This window comes from Cetorhinus maximus, chromosome 5 (genome assembly GCF_964194155.1).
Source record: "Cetorhinus maximus chromosome 5, sCetMax3.hap1.1, whole genome shotgun sequence".
Taxonomy (NCBI): Eukaryota; Metazoa; Chordata; class Chondrichthyes; order Lamniformes; family Cetorhinidae; genus Cetorhinus; species Cetorhinus maximus.
Genome location: NC_135883.1, coordinates 67,322,179 through 67,342,888, shown reverse-complemented (window position 1 = coordinate 67,342,888; position 20,710 = coordinate 67,322,179). Strand labels below are relative to the sequence as shown.

The 20,710-nt window shown below is 47.5% G+C and overlaps 1 protein-coding gene across 1 annotated transcript in view; it reads right to left on the bottom strand.

Annotated features, from left to right (window-relative positions):
* LOC144680694 (potassium voltage-gated channel subfamily KQT member 5-like) overlaps window positions 1–20,710 on the bottom strand; it is a 108,484-nt gene that overhangs the window by 75,012 nt on the left and 12,762 nt on the right. Inside the window, exons 2-4 of the mRNA XM_078541942.1 lie at window positions 10,379–10,554; window positions 9,482–9,607; window positions 7,402–7,512 (exon numbers count right to left, since the gene is read on the bottom strand). Of these exons, the coding sequence (XP_078398068.1) occupies window positions 7,402–7,512; window positions 9,482–9,607; window positions 10,379–10,554 (413 nt within the window). The remainder of the gene's footprint in view (window positions 1–7,401; window positions 7,513–9,481; window positions 9,608–10,378; window positions 10,555–20,710) is intronic.

The window sequence follows — 20,710 nt, the reverse complement described above, 5'->3', positions numbered from 1 at the left end:
TGGTGGGAGGAGAGGCACAGGCACAAGGGGCGCAGGGCCAGCAGCAAGTCCAAGGTGGAAGGGACCGAAGAAGACGCCACTATCCTGCTGCCAGGGTTTACAGGCACGATGCAGCTCCCTCAATATGTCTGAGGTACAATGCCAAAGGAGGCTCTGCCTCTCAAGGGAGACTGTGATCTCCGTTTGTCAGATCACTGGGCCTGAGATCAGCTCTGACTATGTGGGTGGACACCCCATGCCAGTGGCTCTGAAGGTCACAGTGGCTCTCAACTTCTATGCCCCGGCTCTTTCCAGGGGTCAGTGGGGGATCTGTGTGGAGTCTCTCAATCAGCTGCCCACAGTTGCGTCAAACTGGTGACAGAAGCTCTGTTCAGGCAGGTATTGACTTTCATTCACTACCGTATGGATGAGGCCAGCTAGGCTGAGCGAGCCAGAGGCTTTGCAGCAATTGCTGGGTTCCCCCGCGTCCAGGGTGCAATCGACTGCACACATGTGGCCATCAAGGCGCCAGTGGGTCAGCCGGGTGCCTTCGTTAACAGGATGGTGCAGATAGTTTGTGACCACAGGATACAGATTCTGCAAGACTGTGCAAGGTACCCTGTCAGCTTCCATCTTGTTTATATCCTGAGACATTCCCAGGTGCTGAGGCTCTTCAGTGCTCCAGCCCGACTGGATGGATGGCTGCAGGGTGATAAGGGCTATCTCTTGAAAAGGTGGCTCATGATGCCTCTCCGCCACCCAAGAACAGAGGCAGAGCAGCGTTAAAGAGGAGTCATGCCTCCACAAGAGCGGTGGTAGAGAGGACCATACGTCTTCTCAAGGTGTGCTTCCAATGCCTGGACCATTCAGGGGGTGCACTACAATACCCCCAGAGTGGGTGTCCCTGATAATGGTTGCATGCTGCGCTCTCCACAATCTGGCACTGACAAAGGGAAACCCACTGGAGGAAGAGGATCTTGATGCAGCTCCACAGGCCACAGAGGATGAATCCAGTAGTGAGTCAGCAGAGGTGCACAGTGAGGAGAACGTTGAGGGCGTGGAGGCAGAGCTCTGTAATCTTCAGGGACACCAGGGATGCCTTGACCCAACGCTCCTTCAGCTAGGCCACCAAAGATCTGCTTCCATCTTATGCCAGGGCTGCTGTCTCCATCCAGGATGACTGAAATGACACTTTCATTTGCACCCAAAGTCCACTCAATGCCTGTGCAATAAAGTATCCAGTCACTCACGTCCAGCATTACATACTGGCGTACCCTGCACCGGAAAGAAAAAAGGTGAAGTATACTCAGGCCATCAGAGCCAAAGCAAATTTAATATTATTGTCACATTGAATGTATAATGACATTACCATTACTGGTGTTGATGTCCACACCTGCAGACATATAAACCAAACATAAATGAACTGAAAATCACCCTTAACCTGTCCCTCTTGTGCTCATGGTACCTTTAACTCAAGTTTCTGAGTGCTATGCCTTGGTGCTCCCCTTTGCTGGCATCGGCATTGGAGACAGCCTGCTGACCCTGCTGTCTTGTTGGCCTTGATGACCTTGGCAGTTGTCCTCTGGCCAGTGGAGCCTGTGCTGGCTGGGAGGGGTGGAGAAGGGCATGGCCGGTGCCTGGGAGGGCGTGGCCAGTGCCATGGTTGGCATCTCCCCAGTCACTGCAGCCTCATCAGGTGCCACAATCACTGGCGGAGGGGCGGAGGAGCTTCTGCCGTCATCCAGAGTGCCCTGAGAGGAGCCCGCAGAAACGACAGGCATCTTGTGTGCCAACGTGAGGTTGCTCTGGACCTCCCTGCTCACCACTGATGGACAGGCACCTAGCTGGGATACTGGGTGCCTCATCCATCTCCCACACTGACAATGACTACATGAGGTCAGTGCCTGTTTGAGGGCTTGCAGGACCGGGTGCAACCCCAGGAACCCCTGATTCCGTTCCTGGAGCAGCCTCTCCATGAAAGTTGCCACTATTTCAATGGAGGAGGCAGTGCGCTTGGCCATGAGGGTCAATGCAGTGCTCACACTCTGCAAGGATTCCTCCACAACGGAGACCATGGCGTGCATACATTCATGGATCTCTGCCAGATCCTGCCGCACATCCCGCTGGACATCCAGCATCTGCATCCTAATGGATGACTCCACAGGCTCATCAACTGCCTTTGACTGCTGGTGCCTTGGGCACTCTCTGCCTCTGCCTGCACCTCAAGTGAGTGTGAAGTGCCGTCATCAATGTGCACCGATAGACCACGTGGTGATGTTATGCCCGCCGAGGTGCTGGTATCTGCGCTTGCTTGGTTCAGAGAGTGGGTGTGACGCAGGTGAAAAGGATGCCTGGTGGTCCTCTGGCACTACGTGTGGCCCTTCAGGGTCCAGAAAGTGAGTGCATGCTGGTGAATCTAAAAGGGAGAACAAGGACATGTCATTAGTTAAAGTCATCACTCTGTCACTGTGTATGCCAGGCACTCTGGTAAGACAATGGAGATCTGCATCATGGCGCCATTGTCGTTCAATGATCAATGGGGACTCCAGGTTTGAGGCTCCCATCAATGAAGAGACTACACTAGAATGGTTGCACAATCTGAAACTCTCACCTCTGTGCACTGCGCTCTTAACTTCATCTGAAACCCCCGCCTCTCCACACCCGGTTGCATGTGGAGTGTGCCGGCTCTCCAGCTCCAGGGGGTCCTGCTCGAATCTGGTCAGCAGCTGCAGGTTGGGTGGGCCTCTGCCTGTACGCGACCTCTCTGCTTGTAATGGCTTGTCTTCTCCTGAAAGGTCAGAGGAGCATGGATTAATCCACTCTCTACCTGCATCGCCGTTGCAGCCTGGCCAACCCCAGCTGAGGAACACCTCCCAGGGCACATCCAAGTCATGGCCCTCGAGCCACAAGGCAGCCAGGGCTCACCTCTTTGGCCAGCTCCGGCATGATTGACAGTTGGCACTCAGGCTCTAACACCCCTGAGGTCCACGGGGGGATGGCCAGACCTTAACACTTCTGCACACTGACCCTTGCCAACACAGTACTCACCCTTCCTGAGCACAGCAGGTGATTGAATCTCTTCTGGCACTGCACCCAGGTGCCCCGCACCATGTCGCGGCTGCTAACCAGCACTGCCGCCTCCTCCCATGCCCTCTTTGTGAGGTGCAGTGGTCTCCTCCTCCCATCTCTGGGGACAAGGGTGTCCCTCCTGGCAGCCACCTCCTCCAGGAGGACTGTGAAGCACTCATCCAAAAAGCGGGGGCTGAGTGCCCACCCGACCTGCCCTCCTGCCTGGCGTCTGCAGCCGCACTTGACTCCATCACTTTGCCAACAAAGAACAGACGTTCGTCCGTGGCAGCCTTCCAAGGGCTGCCAGGGCCGTTTTTAAACTGGTCACTGGGTCACCATTGCTCCCACATGGCCCTTCCCAACAGTGGGGAGCTGTGTTTCACATTGGGTGGGCCTTAGTTGGCCCGCCAGCGTGAAATCACGGTTGGGGGCCAATCACGGGTGGCGGCCCGTTTCCCAGCAGCTCCCGGGCCTGCAAACTACACCCGCTCGCCGAACTCAAAATTCTGCCCCTAGAGATCAATAGGGTAAAAGCCCCTGGTGCATTTGCGTTTGCACACAAAAGAGGAGTTAGTCAGAAATATAGGGTGGAATTGTCCGCTCCCATTTGCTGCATACATCATAGCGGGTGGGAGTGGAAAAAATTGGTTTTGCATCGCTGTAAAACCAGTTTGCGATTGTCTGCTCCATCCGTCAATGGTAGGCCATGTTTCTTGCCGTCTCACGTCGGGAACCTAATTTCAATACTTTTGCATCTCATTTTAAGCTCTGTTCACCAGAATCATTCCCCCTATGCTGGATCATCAGGCATGTTGGCATGTTTCACAACTGGACATAAGTGACGTGCACCTGGCGAGTTGCATTTCGCTCAGGACTTCACAGTTTGTTTGCCTACCTTGCTTTGGGCAGCACTCATGGTCATCAGTGTCAGGCTTCGCAGACAGCACCACATCACTTTTAGGGGGGCTCATGGCCAGGTCTCTACCTATCAGACCAGTGTAAGGCGGGGGTGGCTTTTCAACAGCTGTAGGGTTAGGGCTTGTTTGGGGAAAGGGGAGAAGTGACCTCAAGCAAGGGAAGAGGCTGCAGGTTAAGAGCTGTACTAGGGAAAGGGGGGGGGAGGGGTTGTCCCAGGGTGTGTGTGGGGCACATGTTGATCTGTGCAAGTGGCCTCAAGATGTTGAGGGCTGAGGAGGCAGTCCCCAGAGGAGCTGAGGCCAGGTGGAGATGTGAGGATGTGTGAGAGAGAGAGCGAGTCGTGGTGTGCCTTGAGCTGGCAGTGAGTGAGATGCTAGTGAATGTGCGATGGCTTTATGAGTGTGTGAGTTTAGAGTGATGAGATGGTAGCCTTACCCTGGCTGCACGGATCAGATCATTCATCCTCTTTCTGCGCTGGATGGCCAACCTCTTCTGTGCAGCTTTGGCACTGACCACCACTGCCATCACCTCCCAAGTTAGAGTGGTGAGATTGCTGGACATCCTGTGGCCAGAGCGGGGGTCGGGGACATCACAGCGGGCCTCCAACAGGCAGTCCAGTGTCGGGTCACTGAATTCTTCTTGACTTTCAGGGCCATGTCTTCACTGGAGCAGTCCTGGGCTGCAGGCATTGAGAACTGTGTGCGCGGCTACAGTTTAGATATAGCACCCAGAGTGAGGAAACGGTGAGGTTATGGCATGGCGGGCAATTCAGAGGCCGCCTGCTGGTGAGACTGTTTTTCCTGTGGCTGCATAATTAATGAAGTGGATGATACAGCGCGAAAACCCGCCAATGTCTTCATTTTTCACGCCTGCTATTGCACTTAGTGCAATACTGGGATGATTCTGCCCATAGATTTCAAAAGGATAGAAGTGACAAGGAGGAAATTAAGTTGATTATTTTATAGCAGTATTTAGTGAATATGTTGACACTAACTTACTGCCCAATGTCCAGAATAGAGCTAGTATGCTACAGGGTTTTGAATTGATTGAGGTGGAGACATTGGTTGGATTAAAGGGGCTGGAGACCAACAAACCCACTGGCACCATTGGAATATATTGGAATTACTGCAGGTTAGACTGACTCTCTCAAAAAAACCACTCCTTGGTTTTCCAGTGGTTTAACTTCCTCAGAAGTTGTAAACTCTGCTGTACCATCCCTAAGTTCTGAGCTCTGTCCTGGACAATCTCTGGGATATGAGCTTTGTCCTGGACAGTCCCTGGGATATGAGCTTTGTCCTGGACAGTCCCTGGGATATGAGCTTTGTCCTGGGCAGTCCCTGGGATATGAACTTTGTCCTGGGCAGTCCCTGGGATATGAGCTCTGTCCCAGACAGTCTTTGGGATATGAGCTTTGTCCTGAGCAATCTCTGGGATATAAGCTTTGTCCTGGACAGTCCCTGGGATATGAACTTTGTCCTGGACAGTCCCTGGGATATGAGCTTTGTCCTGGACAGTCCCTGGGATATGAGCTTTGTCCTGGGCAGTCCCTGGGATTTGTGCTTTGTCCTGGACAGTCCCTGGGATATGAGCTTTGTCCTGGGCAGTCCCTGGGATATGAGCTTTGTCCTGGGCAGTCCCTGGGATTTGTGCTTTGTCCTGGACAGTCCTTGGGATATGAGCTTTGTCCTGGGCAGTCCCTTGAATTTGAGCCCTCTCAGTCAGGGCTTTCCTTCTTGTAATGCTATGAGAAATGATTAATGTATTCCTTTATGTGAGGGTCACCACAGCTGTGTGTTCATGTTGCGTGAGATGTTAATGGTGGGGAAATTACTTCCATTAAAAAGCCACGTTAATTAAGTTGCAGCAGTAAGCTTTAAAGCATTATGAGGATTGTCATTCGTGATTATGATCATTGTGAAACACCAAGGGCACCACAATTCAAAAACTTCAATCCTTCTCTTATTCATCCTTGTTTTCAAATCCCTCCATGGCCTCACCCTTCCCTATCTGTCTAACCTCCTCCAGCCACAAAGCCCTCTCTTTGCTCCTCTAATTCTGTCTTCTACTACAGCCCTGATTTTAATCGCTTCACCATGGGAGGACATGCCTTCAGTTTGAGGCCCTAATCTCTGGAATACCTTCCCTAAACCTCTCCGCCTCTCTACTTCACTCTCTTCCTTTAAGACTTTCCTTAAAACCCACCCTCTTTGATTATGTTTTTGGTCCCTGGCCTAACATCTCCTTATGTGGCTTGTGTTAATTGTTGTTTGATAATATTCCTGTGAGGCACGTTAGGATGTTTTTTCTACATTAACGACACTTTATATGTACACATTGTTCAGGAATCTCCATCCACCTTTCTACTGTAAATAACAGGATCTTTGCACTGTTATAATTCAGTGTCACTTCCAACTCTTTCCCTCTGGAAGGACTGCTCCCATGGCTAACAAAGCCAAGTAGATCCCACTCATTTAAAGTGGAGGTGAGGTCTTAACAACATCACAGTGCTCCAGTTTACACTGCCTTTCTAGACTTGCATGTGGCTCGACTGTCTGACAGGACAGTGGGGGGTGGGAATCCACTGTGAGGGTTTTAACCCCATTTTTCCCACTTTCCGCTGTGAGGGGAATTACAATTGATCCTCATGTTTTAACAATATGTAGCTGGGCCAGTTAGAATTTAAGTGAAAATCTTTAAGAAACATTTTACACCCACTGTCAGTGCCTAGCTCTCTCAGAGTAAGTAACATGAAAACAGGAGACCATGCAGTCCCTTGTCCTTGTTCCACCATTCATTTAGATCACGGCTTATCACTATCTCAACTCCTCTCACACACTTTTGTTTCATATCACTTGATATTCTTATCTTACAAAAATGTATTGATCTCAACCTTGAAAACTCCAATAGACCCTGGGTATCCACAGCCTTTTGGGGGAGAAGAGTTTCAGATTTCCACTTCCCTTTGTGTGGAGCAGTGCTGGCTCTAATGTTAAGATTGGACCCTCACCCAAGGAAATGGTTTCTTTCTATCATTCCTATCAAACCCTTTAATTATCTTTACCACATCAATCAATTCACCTCTTAATCTTCTAAACTCATGAGAAACAAGCCAAGTTTACACAATTTCTCTTCATAATGTACCCCATTAATCCTGGGTATGATTAGATGAGTCTGCTTTGTTCCCCCTCTAAGGCTAATATATCCTTCCTCATATGCAGTAAGGTACATGGTGGCTGAATGCTGAGCAAGGCTGTCTTTCTGCTCTCCCCAGCAACATGCCTCAGCACTAACCTTTGAATAGCACTCATCCTTTAGCAGGGAGGTTTCCAGCTTGCTGCTCTGATTGGGCCACTTTGGGGCAGTGGATCGTGCGTCTAAGAACTGCTTTCATTCTACTTGGTTTCTGATTCTCTTTACGACCTCGCAGGTACTCACAGCGGGAAGTGCAAAGAAGGAGATCCCGAGGAGAGCAAAGCCAGCCGACAGCAGCCTCCCGAGCCATGTGGTGGGAGTCTTATCCCCATAACCAATGGTCGTCAGAGTGATCTGGAGGGAGAAACAAGAATTACACCTTACATCCTGTCAGCATTCGTACCTACACCTGTCTTCACCCATGAATCAAACTGGGTCAACAGCCCAGTCTCATGCTGAGGCCAGACCAAGTGCACTAACACAATGGGAATGGGTCTGACACAACTCAATTCCATCCTTCCCAAATCACAATGGATGCCACAATACACGGCAGGGGTGGGTAACCAAATAAAACATTGGATTATTGACCTTGGATTATCAGACTTGGTCGAGCATCAGAAATGGACAACCTGGGATCTTGCTCTGCCTCAGGACTATCAGGCAGGGTCGCGTATCAGGGATGGATAATATGGGATCTTGCTGTGCCCCAGGACTATCAGAGAGGGCTGAGTTTCAGGGTTGGACAGTGTGGGATATTGCTGTGCCCTAGGACAATCAGAAGGGTTGAATTTCAGGGACGAACAGTATGGGATCTTGCTGTGCCCCAGGACTACCAGGTAGGGTCGAATATCAGGGATGGATAATATGGGACCTTGCTGTGCCCCAGGACTATCAGACAGGGCCGAGTTTCAGGGATGGACAGTGTGGGATCTTGCTATGCCCCAGGACTATCAGACAGGGTCGAATATCAGGGACGGGCAGTGTGGGATATTGCTGTGCTCCAGGACTATCAGAAGGGTCGAGTATCAGGGACGAACAATATGGGATCTTGCTGTGCCCCAGGTCTATCAGACAGGGTCGAGTATCAGGGACGGACAGTATGCGATCTTGCTGTACCCCAGGACTATCAGAAGGTCCAGTACCAGGGACGGATATTGTGGGATCTTGCTGTGCCCCATGATTATTAGATAGGGTCGAGTATCAGGGATGGGTAGGGTGGGATCTTGCTGTGCCCCAGACCTATCCTGGAGTTTCAAGGCCTTGTGTGTTACTGAAAGACAAGCTGTTCATATCTGCAATGGCTCATAGGGGTGACGGGTCATTCGGTGTTTCAGCTCGAATGGGGATCCCTCCACTCAGCACTTGCTGAAATCAGTAGCCGTAAGTGATGTGTAGCATTCTGTATCCCGGGAGAATCTTCCTTGACTTTCAGCCTGCCAGCTGGATGCATTTTAATTGTTAGTAGTCCCAAGGGAGCGAGAGAGAGAGAGAGAGAGAGAGAGAGAGAGAGAGAGAACGAAAGAGAGAGGTTGAGTGGGAGAGAAAGAGAGAGAGTGGGAGAGAGAGAGGGAGGAGGAGGGGGAAACAGAGAGTGGGAAAGAGAGAGAGATAGAGTGAGTGGGAGAGCAGGAGAATGAGTGGGACAGAGAGGGGAGGGAGAGATTGGATGCAAGAGAGTGAAAGATGAGGGGGAGAGAAAGTGTAGGAGGGTGAGAGATAGAGTGAGAAGGAGAAAGTGGGAGGTAGAGAAGGGGAGAGGGAGAGACAGTGGGTGGAGGAGATGGTGGGGAGAGAGTGAGTGGGGAGAGACAACAAAGGGAGAAAGCGAGTGGGAGGGAGAGAGTGAGTGTGGGGAGAGAGGAGAGAGAGAGGGGCCCAGGAGAGAGAGAGTGTGGTGGAGAGAGGAGAGAGAGGGGGGAGAGAGAAGTTAGTGAGAGATAGACACCAAGGGGATAGAAGGAAGAGAGAGTGAAAGACTGTTAGGGAGACAGAGCGAGTGGGAGAGAGAGATAATGAGTGAGAGTGAGAAGGAAAGTAAGTAGGAAAAGAGAGATTGGGAGAGAAAGAGAGCAAGGGGGAGCAGGGAAGAGAGAGTGAGAGGGAGAGAAAGAGAGAGAGAATAAGAGAGAGCAGAGGAGAGAGAAACTGAAGGCAAACTGTGGTCTCTGTGACATCCCAATGTCGATGGGCTCGTGTCACCATTGTGTGAATTGCTTGTAACTTGGTGACTTGATTTCTTGTCCCTTGGTTTTAACTATCCTGTGTTTATATTTCTGTAAGGAATCTTTCCAAAGCAAAGTGGCAGTGCAAAGGTTGTACTCACTGTGCCCCACCATAGAGCATCGGCGTAAGTGGCAAACTCAGCATTCGTATCCTTCTCTACCAAGTAAACAAGAAATGAGGAGAAGATCAGGACCAGGAAGCCAATGTACCAAGCTGTAATCAGCTCCTGTCAGGAGGGAACAGAACAACACAAAGTCAGAACCTCCTGGGTTTCTTAGAAGCCAGTGTGAAACAAAAAGAGATGCTAGAATGGTTGAGGTGAGCACATTGCTGCTCAGGAACTCTATAACATCAGGGCACTAATCACAGCAATGCAGCTGTATCCCTGAGTTGTAAGGAGTGGGGAAAGCCCCGGTGATAGAAAAGCTTTGGGAACCAGAGGTCTCAAATGACCTGTTCCTCTCAGACATGCTACACTCATCGAGTTATCATGTCTCAGTGACTCACATACCATATCCTGAACATGTCATTTTCGCAGTGAAATCTAATTTTACATTTGGAATGAATCAATACTAATTACTATTACATATCCCAAAGGGAGCCTGTTTCTTAGACTCTTCATTCCATCACCGAAATATTATTATAAATAATGTTCTGGACAAGGTGAAACAGATCGTCATGTTTCACATGACCAAATTTCTTTTGCAATCCTACAAAAAGCAATTTCCCATTTTGAAATCTTCCACTTAGCCAACCGCAGATCGAAGGAGCCCTGGGCATATCCTGATCATCAGCTCCTCATTGAGTGGTGTGAGCTTCAAACCCAAACCTTCCTCTCACCTTGGAACTGGTTGGTCGCATTGAGAATGAAGGTAGTTCAAGGGGAAATGGCTCAGTTAGAAAAAGGGGGTGGCCTCATCAACGACTGAGGAGCCCGTGCTATAAGATGAGATGGGCACCGGTTGATGTCTGTGTACAATGCACCCTATTCACCCACCTTACTGTGTGCATAAACCACGGATCCCAGTAGTTTCCACGTGCCCCCTCGATGGTCCATTCTGACCATGCGAAGGATCTGCAGGAAGCGGAGGCTTCGGAGGGCGGATGTAGCAAATATGTTCCGCTGGGTACCAGCAGCAATGACTGCGATGGAAGCAATTAGAACGATAATATCTGGAGAGGGAAAGAGCAGCATGTCAACAACCACAACTCTTCAGAATTCTCTCCAAATTTCTTCTGCTTTCTGTCGCAAACCTCTTACATTTATTCTTTTCTCTTTGTCTCCTCAATCTAGACCTTCATTGAAAAACAGTCTAACCATCCCTTTCTGATTTTAAACATCTCTGTCAAATCATCCCTTTGCCTTCTCTGTTCAAACAAAAACAGTGTGAATTTTTTAAGTCTTTCTTCATATTCCCTCATACCAGGCAGCAGTCCAGCCAATCTGCACTGTCTGCTCCCTCTTGCTCGAACATCCTTCTCATAGTGTGAAGCTTATTACTGTTCACACAACTCCAAACAATGGTTAAGGTTTGACGTAGATTCACTGTTACATTTCGGCTTTTGTATCCTGTGCCTCTTTTATGGAGTCAAGGCAGTTTGGTGGAGTTAAGTACAGGTCAGCCATGATCTCGCTGAATGGCGGAACACACTCAAAGGGCTGAATGCCCTGTTCCTGTTCCAATGCTGCCATCAAATCCAGTACTCCATTGATCTTTGCCTCTCTATTCAAGGCCATGCCTACAGCTGCTGAGGCCTCAAGCTTTGACTACCGTCCCTAAATCTCTCCACCTCTCTACCTCGGTCTCCTGTTCCTTTTGAACAAGCTTTCGATCAGCCCTTCCAAATATGTAGCAAATATGTTCCAACATCTCCATCTGTGACTCATGCCAATTTTTTTGATTATGGCTGTGAAGCTGCTGTCGATGTTTCTCTATGTGTTTAGTGCCTTGCCCAGGAGCCTCTACTCTGTGTGTGAAGCTGGATATCAATGTGGGGATGCTATGCTACCACAAAGGCTGAATTCACTCCATCTGTCAACTTGCTTTCTAACAAGAGTTACAGGTAGTGATCAGAAGGAATGACTGACCAAGTGCCTTCCCTACCCCTATCCTCACTGCTCAAGGGCGAGATCAACTAATTCCACCCAAGACAGCATTTCAGTCTGGCCCTTGACAAAATGATCTTTTCTAATTCCTTAGAATAATTTAAATTTTAGCAATGGATTTCACCAGCTGGCAATGTGAATAGTTCTCATTTTCTTTGCTTGAAGAAAACCTCTCACCAATGAGAATCAACGAGGTGAATTGGAGCTAACTAATTTCCTGAGACAGTGATTAATTTTGTGTGTAACTTGAACTGATCTTTTAATTTGTCACATTGCATGGCAGAGTTTCTAAAGCTTTATCAGCAACCGTGTCAGGTATGTGAAAACACCTGTTAAAGGATTTTATACTGAAGATGATTTATTGGTAAGGATAAAGATGCTGATATCAGAATACCAGGGAAAATTAGGAAAAGTTTGATATGGGAAGTGTTTCACCCCCTTAACCCCTTGTATTGAGCTCAGTGGTAAACCTTCAGGTCTCATTTACTATTGCCAGTGTCAGCTGTGGCTTAGTTTGTAGCACTCACCTCCGAGTTTCCAGGTCCTGGGTTCAAGCCCCAATACAGGGCTTGATGCTCCAGTAGAGTACTGAGGGAGGGCTGCACTGTTGAAGGTTTTGGATGAGACATTAAACTGAGGCCCCATCTGCCTGCTTGGATGAATGTAAAAGATCCTGTGGCACTATTTCAAAGGAGAGCAGGGGAGTTATCCCTGGTGTGCTGGCCAATATGTATCCCTCAATCAACATCACAAGAACCAGGTTATTTGGTCATTATCACATTTCTGTTTGTGGGGGTTTGCAGTGTGCAAATCAACTGCCATGATCCTACATGTTAACAGCGACTACACTTCAAAAATACTTCATTGGCTTTAAGCACTTTGACACAACTGGTGGTTATGAAAAAAAACTATATAAATGCAAGTCTTTATTTCTATTGGTCTCACTGCCCCTGTCCCACGATGATTTTCACAGCAACATTGATACCAAGGAGCTAGCATTGGCTGAATGGCCTGTTTTTGTGCTGTAAATGCCTTGTAAGGAGCCTTTCTATCACTCCTGGGTGAGATTTTTCAATGGCTATTGGGCCAATTGGTCCTCCTGCCAAGACCACAAAGACTGGAGCTAGAGAGGGAAGGCATTGGGATGTTTAAAATTCATTCGGTGACATTGGGGCAGGTAGAGTGTGTGGGGACATTTCCAGAGGAGTGGTCCAGGTTTTGAAAGATATGGGTTAGGGATATATTAGATGGATTGCAGAGTCAGCTGCACTCCTGCAGTACCCAATCTCTTGGGTGGGTTCTGATCAGTTTTCGTCACCGATTCTGGTATTTCTGTATATTTAATGAGCTGGATCTGCTTCCTGTACACTTGGGGTTGGGGTGAAGGGTGTGGCAGATGCACAAGAGACAAAGCCCAAGAAAAGGAGAGTTTGGGAGCTGGGTGGTGGAGTAAAGCTAGAGGAGGTTATAGAGGAAGGGAGAGGCCAGGCTATAGATGAATTCAAACATGAAGATGAGAACTTAAAATTAGAGGCACTGGTGGACCGGGAGCCAATGTAAGTCAGAGAGCACATGGTGATGGGCGAATGGGACTTGATGCGAGCTAAGAAAGGGCAGCAGAGTCTTGAATGAGCTCAGTTTATGGATGGTGGAGGGTGAGAGGCTGGCCAGGAGAATGATGGAATAGTCGAGGCTAGAGGTAACAAGAGGAGGTGAAAGCTGACAGTCTGTGTGATGGAAAGGATATGGAATCGGAAGTTCAGCTTAAAGTCGAACAGGATGCCAAGGTTGCAGGCAGTCTGATTTAACATCAAGAGTAGAATGGTGTCAATGGCTAGGGCACAGAGTTTGTGGTGGTGGGGGACTAAAAATAGTGGCGTTGATCTTTTTGATGAATAATTGGAGAAAAGACTGAGTGTTGGACAAGCTGTCTGGTAACACAGATGTAGTAGACAGGTCAGGAGAATTGTTACTGAAGTAGCAAAAACAGAAAATGCTGGAAAAACTCAGCAGGTCTAACAGCACCTGTGGAGAAAAAAAACCCAGAGTTAACGTTTTGAGTCCGTATGACTCTTCTTCAGAACTAAAGAGAAGTAAAATGTAATGAAATTTATACTGTTTAAGGGGGGGGGGGGGGAGTGGAGCAGGAGCATCTCCACAGATGCTGTTAGATCTGCTGAGTTTTTCCAGCATTTTTTGTTTTGTTTCAGATTTCCAGCAACGGCAGTATTTTGCTTTTATGTTACTGATGTAGACCTGGGTGTCGGTCATCATACACATTTTTGGATTAAGTTGTTTAGGGGCAGCTGAGTTTTTGGCTACATATCCTCTCCATCACAAAGACTATTTGCTTCCACCTCCCTTCTTACCTCTAGACTTGACTTCCAATGTCCTGCTGGCCTGCCTCCCAACTTCCACCCTCCATAAACTTCAGTGCATCTAAAATTCTGCTGCCCGTATCCTAACTTGCATCAAGTCCCTTTCACCCATCACCTTTGTGCTAGCTCTGGATCCGGCAACATCTCAATTATAAAATTCTATTCCTCATTTTCAAATCACTCCATGACCTCTCCCTTCCTTATCTCTGTAATCTTCTCCGGCCCTGCTACCCTCTGAGATTTCTGTGCTCCTTCAGTTCTAGCCTCTTACGCATCCCCTATTTTAATCACTCCCCCATTAGCAGCTATGCCATCAGCTATCAAGGCTCTTAGCTCTGGAATTCCCTCCCTTAACCTCTCTGGCTCTCTATCTCTATCTTTCTTCAAGATGGTCCTTAAAACCTCTCACCAAGCTTCCACATGTAGCTTGGGTTTGATAACGCTTCTGTGAAGTTTCATTGGATGTTTTAGTACAGTAAAGGCACTATATGAATGCAAATTGTTGTTCTAGATGAGAAATAGGAGGGGATCAAGATAGGTCCTTGGGTGAAAACAAGAGTATTGGTGCAGGAATGGGGAGAGAAGCCACTGCAGGCGATTTTCTAGCTCTGACAGAATAGATAAGAATGGAATCAGTACAGAACAGTCTCACTTAGCTGGATGACAGTGGAGAGGGTTTGGAGGGCGATAGTGCAGTCAACTGTTTCAAAGGTTGTGGACTGTTTGCAGTGGATGAGGAGGGATGGTTTACCATGGTCACAGTCACTTAGGGGCTTGGAGCTCCAACTAGATTGCACATGTTTCGTTGGCACAATTTGTTCAAATTCGGCATTAGCAGCACAAAAGATTATACAATTTTAAGTGCAAATTACATCCAACGTAACTTGAATTTCCATGATTTTTTTGTGCTGGTTTAGAGCACATCGTGTGCAAAATGGCCCCTCCCACAAAACCAGCCTTGGCCCCCAGGATAAATTAATTAACATTGAGACTTTCTGCTTACTGCACTGTCTGCAAGCCCTCAAACAGGCTCTAACAAATTAAGCTTTCTTGGAACTCAAGAACACGAATAGGCATGTTTTAAATGATTTTGAAATTTAATTTTTTTTACCTTACTAAGAGACCAACTACTGTACCTAACCTAATCAGAAAATGGTTCTGTATATTTTTTTTAAAGGTCATTTTCAATGCTTTAAAATCAGGTTACTCTCTGCTGCCGGATAGACACTATCATTAAAAATGCTGATTCTGACAAACCCATTTTAAGCTTCATCAATCAAACTTTACCAAGTTATGACTCTTAAATATATCAAGGAATATTGTTTAATGCAAATATTTCATTTTGAAAAAAAATGCTTTAAAATGCTGCTGAACTGTGCCAGATCATGACAGATTTTGCGTTTAGCGATATGCAAAAGAGTTTGAGCAGAAACTTGAGGGAAACAAACTTTTCAAAATGGACATAATTTTGAGTGCAATTTGTATCCACACTGCTAATTGCACCCAAAGTGGAAATTCCAGGTCAGGATGTGCTTTGTGACTTTGATAACAGTCATTTCAATGCTGTATCATGCTGGAGTGTTCCAGTGTGCTAGCTTATTGCGAGGAGTGCAATACAGAGAGTAAGCCCAGTTATATTTCATATGCAGCTTGTCAAAGAAATATGCTTACTCCAAATGTTTGCAACAGAGTTGAGTGTGCTGTGCCTCGCTCCACAGTATCATGGTCTGATGAGCCCTTGGGAGAGAGAGGCTGCAGCACATTTTAAATCACTGCTGAAAATGATGCATCTGCAATTTGAGATGATGATGGAGCGCAGACTGCAACTACCCTGTGCGTCTTTTTATAATAAGTAATTACCATTGTTTTCCCACATCCAGGATACTTGGCAGCCATCCCTGTGTGTTTAATTATTTATTCTTGGGATGTGGGCAAGGCCAGCATTTATTGCCCATTCCTTTGACGTGGTCAGTCCCAAATTTGGAGGCATTGTCAACGTATCTGCGCTTGTGGACAAGATTCGTCCAGCCTCTCCAAATACCCCCAACTTTTACTCCTACCTCCCCACCTCCACTCTCCTTCATCCCCACTTCCAACCGGTCCCCCACCCCCATTACCATACCACCAATGAGCTTCACTGCCCCCTCACCCCCACTTCCATCTACTCCTGCCAGTGTATGTTCCCCCTCCCCACACACCACCCCCACCCCCCCACCTCTGGATGGCCCTTACCCCAATCCCTCAGCTTCTGCTGCTGCTCACAGTGGGAGGGTTGGTGCGTCACTTTGAATTTGCTGTCAAGGTGGGTAACCACATACCAGTCCAGTCAGTCTGGGATTAATTACAGTTAAATGCTAAGCCTCCATTTTACTGGGGGTGATGGGCGAGAGACCACATGGGGACTGGTGGGAGGCTCGCCCTGACCCTTGACCCCTTATAACTCCAGAACCTCATTCCCTGAAATCCAGGCCTGATTCCAAGGCAAAGCAGGTGGAATGACAGGGGTCAGTGGGGCAGGAGGCTGCTGCAACGGTGGAATGTTGGTTAACTGATGGGAGTTGAAGGTTTAGGATTGAAGAAGGATTTAGTTTTGTGTCTAATATCTGTGTGGGACCAAGCTTTCCAAATAAACATTGAAACTTTATCCTGCCAGGCCCATTCTTAGCTTTGCGTGCTATAAATTGACATAATTAATAGAGGGATGGGAAGAAATTAAACTTGAGAAAGAGATCCCACAAGTGGTGGACACTCACTCAGCAAGCCATCTGTTGTTTATCTCTCATTTCTATTTCCATTTTGAAGTTAATAGTATGGGACATTCTGAAACTGAATGACAATCTGTGCAAGTGAGTGACTGACAGCATCATGTGAGTTAAACAGTGCAGATCACAGAGAGTGCAGAAAGACCAGCTGTCAGGTCGAATAGCCTGTTTCTGTGCTGCAGATACTATGTACTGGTTCCTGAGGCAGTTATCTTGGCTGCTGTGAGATCCGGTTTCACGTTACACAATGTGAATGTCTCCCTGTGCACACTTCAAGACCAAGATAGATTGCATTTGCATTTTTGTTATACATTTCACTTACGCGATAAAGCCAACTTTCTACTTTAATATACTAAATTCATTGTATTTCATTGAATGTTTATGAATGCTTCTACGCACAATGTTTTACTGCAGTATTTTAAGAATACACTGGCCATATTGTTATAATACAGCGCCTCGACTAAAATAGCCAACTGTAGTCAGAACTTGGTATCATGAGTGTGCAATGGGCTGGTTAATGACCTCTTGGTGACAGAAGCTAACAGGTAGATTTACCATTTACAATCTAAAACACATGCAAGCTCAACCGTAGCTGATGATTAAAACCTGCCAGCCACCTCAAAGGACTTTCAATGGGCCTTCTACATTCCCAGAATTTAACCTACCCACAAACTGCACTAAAGCAGCTACTATTAAATTATTAGCTGGTAAATGACAGCAAGCCAGTCAACATCTGAAAGAGGAGGAGGGATGAGCATCAGAGGTAGGCGGTAATCTATTAAGTTGACAGGTGGCTGATAGAGGGCCACACCTGAAACTTGGTTCACCTGATGTACATTTACTCTTTCAGATTCCGATTCTGTGTTGTGTTAACTCTGGAGTTCCTGGCTAAATTTCACTTTTTCCACATGTTTTTCTTAACTGTTGGTGCCAGGGGCTACTCATGGCACGTTTTCTGCATCCTTCTTTCTGACAGAGTCTTCACCATTTGAAGATCATGGGAATGCCTGGTGTCTATTTCCATCCATTGGGAGATCATGGGAATGCCCTGAGTCTATATCCATCCATCAGGAGATCCTGGGAATGCCACAAATCTATTTATTTTTATTTGTTCATGGGATGTGGATGTCACTGGCCAGGCCAGCATTTATTACCCATTCCTAGTTGTCCTAGTTCAGAGGACATTTAGGAGCCAATCACATTGCTGTGGATCTGGAGCCACATGTAGGCCAGACCCAGGTAAGGACAGCAGATTTCCTTCCCTAAAGGGCATTAGTGAACCATTAGTGGAAGATCCTGGGAATGCCCCGAGTCTATTTCCATCCATTGGAAGAGCATGGGAATGCCTCAAATCTAATTCCACCCATTGCCAGATTGGGTGGGGGATCATTTTAATCATTTGGGCTCCTGGAGACTAAGATTTCCCACAGGAAGGACATTTAGTCCAAACCAGAATCTTAGCACCAGCACAGGATTAAAGTGATGACCATCCTGACCTCTGACCTACACTGGTGTGATGAGAAACAGCAATGGGTATTGTTAGTTCCAAGTAAATCTGTTTTCCTCTAAAATGTTTCAGAAGGAGAAATGCTTTCTTCTTACTTCAGTATGCCTGCAATCAGTAACTGAAGATTCTGTACTGCCCCATTTAACCTTTCCAAATATTTATTTTAGGAAGAATTCCCATTCATTCTTGAATGATGCAGCCATTAAGCTGTCTCTACTGGTGAAGACTGATTGAAAACCTGATCATTCCCATTAATGACACCTTGATACAAGGAATAGTAACACGTTCAGAAGCTTAGTCCAAACCTGTACATCACAAGGTGCTGACGGTAAATACTGATCTTGTTCAGTTAAATGCTGGTCTGATGGTTTTGGTCTGTTCTGCAATACGGATGATGGAAGAAAGGCTATTTGATTGACAGTCAAGAATCAGTCGAGTAACAAAGGGCTGAAGTTTTAACTTTCAGACACACTTGCAGCAGAGAAGGTTGGCAGCATGTGGGGAACCTGGAAGTTTTAGCAGCATTTCTGTAAGTGACTTTTTAACCCAGTCACTTCATTTCCGTCTCACTTCCAGATTTCCCAGCCAGATAGCATGAGCGTCCATGATGTCGACCTGCATCAGTCTATTGCAGCTCCAATATTTAAAGGGACCCTATGAGGGTCAGAATTGGTGCATTGTAGAAGAGTTATGACAACAAGTCATACTTATTTAGCGCCTTTAATTTAATAAAATATTCCCAAGGCAGAAGCATTATAAAACATAAGGAGATATTAGATCAGGTAAGCAAAAGCTTGGTCAAGGAGGTAGGTTTTAAGCTGTGTCTTAAAGGAGGATCGTGAGGTAGGGAAACAGAGGTTTAGGGAGGGAATTTAAGATCATAGGGCCTAGGTAACTGAAGGCACAGTCACCAATGGTGCAGCAATAAAATCGGGATGCTCCAGGGGCCCTAAATAGAGCAGCACAGATATCTTAGAGAGTTGTGGGGCTGCAGGAGATTACAGAGATAGGGAGAGAGCCAAGAATTTCAAAGACTGAAGATCAACATGGCAAAGCAGCAGCATGCTTCCCTGAACCATCCCGGGACAAGATAATGCGGGTTGTAAGGACCCTCAGGGCAATTTTGTGCCCCGTGGGTGGGAGCAAGAAGGTGCTACTGAAAAGAAACAGGCATGGCTGGAAGTGGCAAAGGAGGTCAGCAGCAGGAGTGTGGATCCAGTACTGCAAGAGATTTAATTACCTAATCAGGGCAGGAAAGGTAAGAGGCATGGCACAAACCCTCTCAATCTGCTTTCCACAGTCTTCTGCAAATTACTCCTTGTATCAACATACCTTGCAGGCGGGCCCATCCCTCTCTGTCAAAGCTCTGCCTCACATTCCCATCTGGCCAGCCATGATTGACACTCATCCTCATCTTACTACAATCTCACAGCCATCCCTCTCAGTAACTCTCCACAAATGTTCCATCTTCTCAAAACATTCCACCTCTTACACTCAAGAATCTCTTTCTTTCCCAGCAGAAGAAGAGAACATAGACACCAGCGAGAGGCAGAGAACCAGAAGTAGCTCTCCAGTTGTCTCCACCTTGACAGCTGCAGAGATGGTGGAAATAAGTTGGGTCACGGCATGTTTGATTATTGGAGATGGCGAGATGGGGATCTTCCAGTCACCTGGTGGCAGAATTAAACAGCACACAGAAACATAGCACACAACACTCAGCCCAGTGTGCACAATGATGACTTAGCCCTCTCACTTTGTCAGCTCTAATTCATATATTTCATCTGCAGGTCCTTCCAGCCTCTCTCAGGTGATGGTGTAGGTGGAGACTCTTCAGTGGGGGAGGGTCATTCACTCTGAGGGTGTACTGTGAGAGGACTCATCCGCACCCTTCACCCGCTCAGAATGCACCTCCTGGGGCCTCCAGGACAGATAGTTGAGTTGTCACATGGTGATGCACACATCACAAGTGAGTAGCAGCAGGTGGAGGAGTTAGGGACAGCGGTGGAGGGTCCCGTTGGAGGGTGCAGGACCCTACAAGCTCTGCTTAGCTGAATGCAGATGCTGACCTCGGGGGTCATCAAGCAAGGGGACTATCCTGGAGCAGCTGCAGAAAATTATGAGGTTTTGTCAGCCTTTCTAGAGGCACTGTGTATGACTGAAGAGAGATTGGAGCAGTTCATCTCCAGTATGAGAGCCATGATATTTCAGGCCTTCACTAAGTATATGTTCATGGCCAGAGTGGCCACCTTCATGGAGCATCAGATGCAGCAGACAACCGAGTGCATGCTGGCCCTGACCAATGGCCTGTATACGCAGACCTTAAGCAGGATTGAGGAAACCCTCGTCATTCAGCACCTCAGTGAAGTGCAGCAAATTGCTCTCCAGCTCTTTACTAATAGGGAAGTGCAGGTGGGCCACAAGAGGGAAGATGGAGAAAGGGCACATGAAAGAGCGGATTCCGCTCAAAGCGATTCCACTCGTTCACCGGCCCCACACCCCCGCACCCATCAATCAGAGCCCCTCATACTGCCTCCTGTCCCAGTGGCCAACTCTGCCCCTGCACAGGTCTAGATGG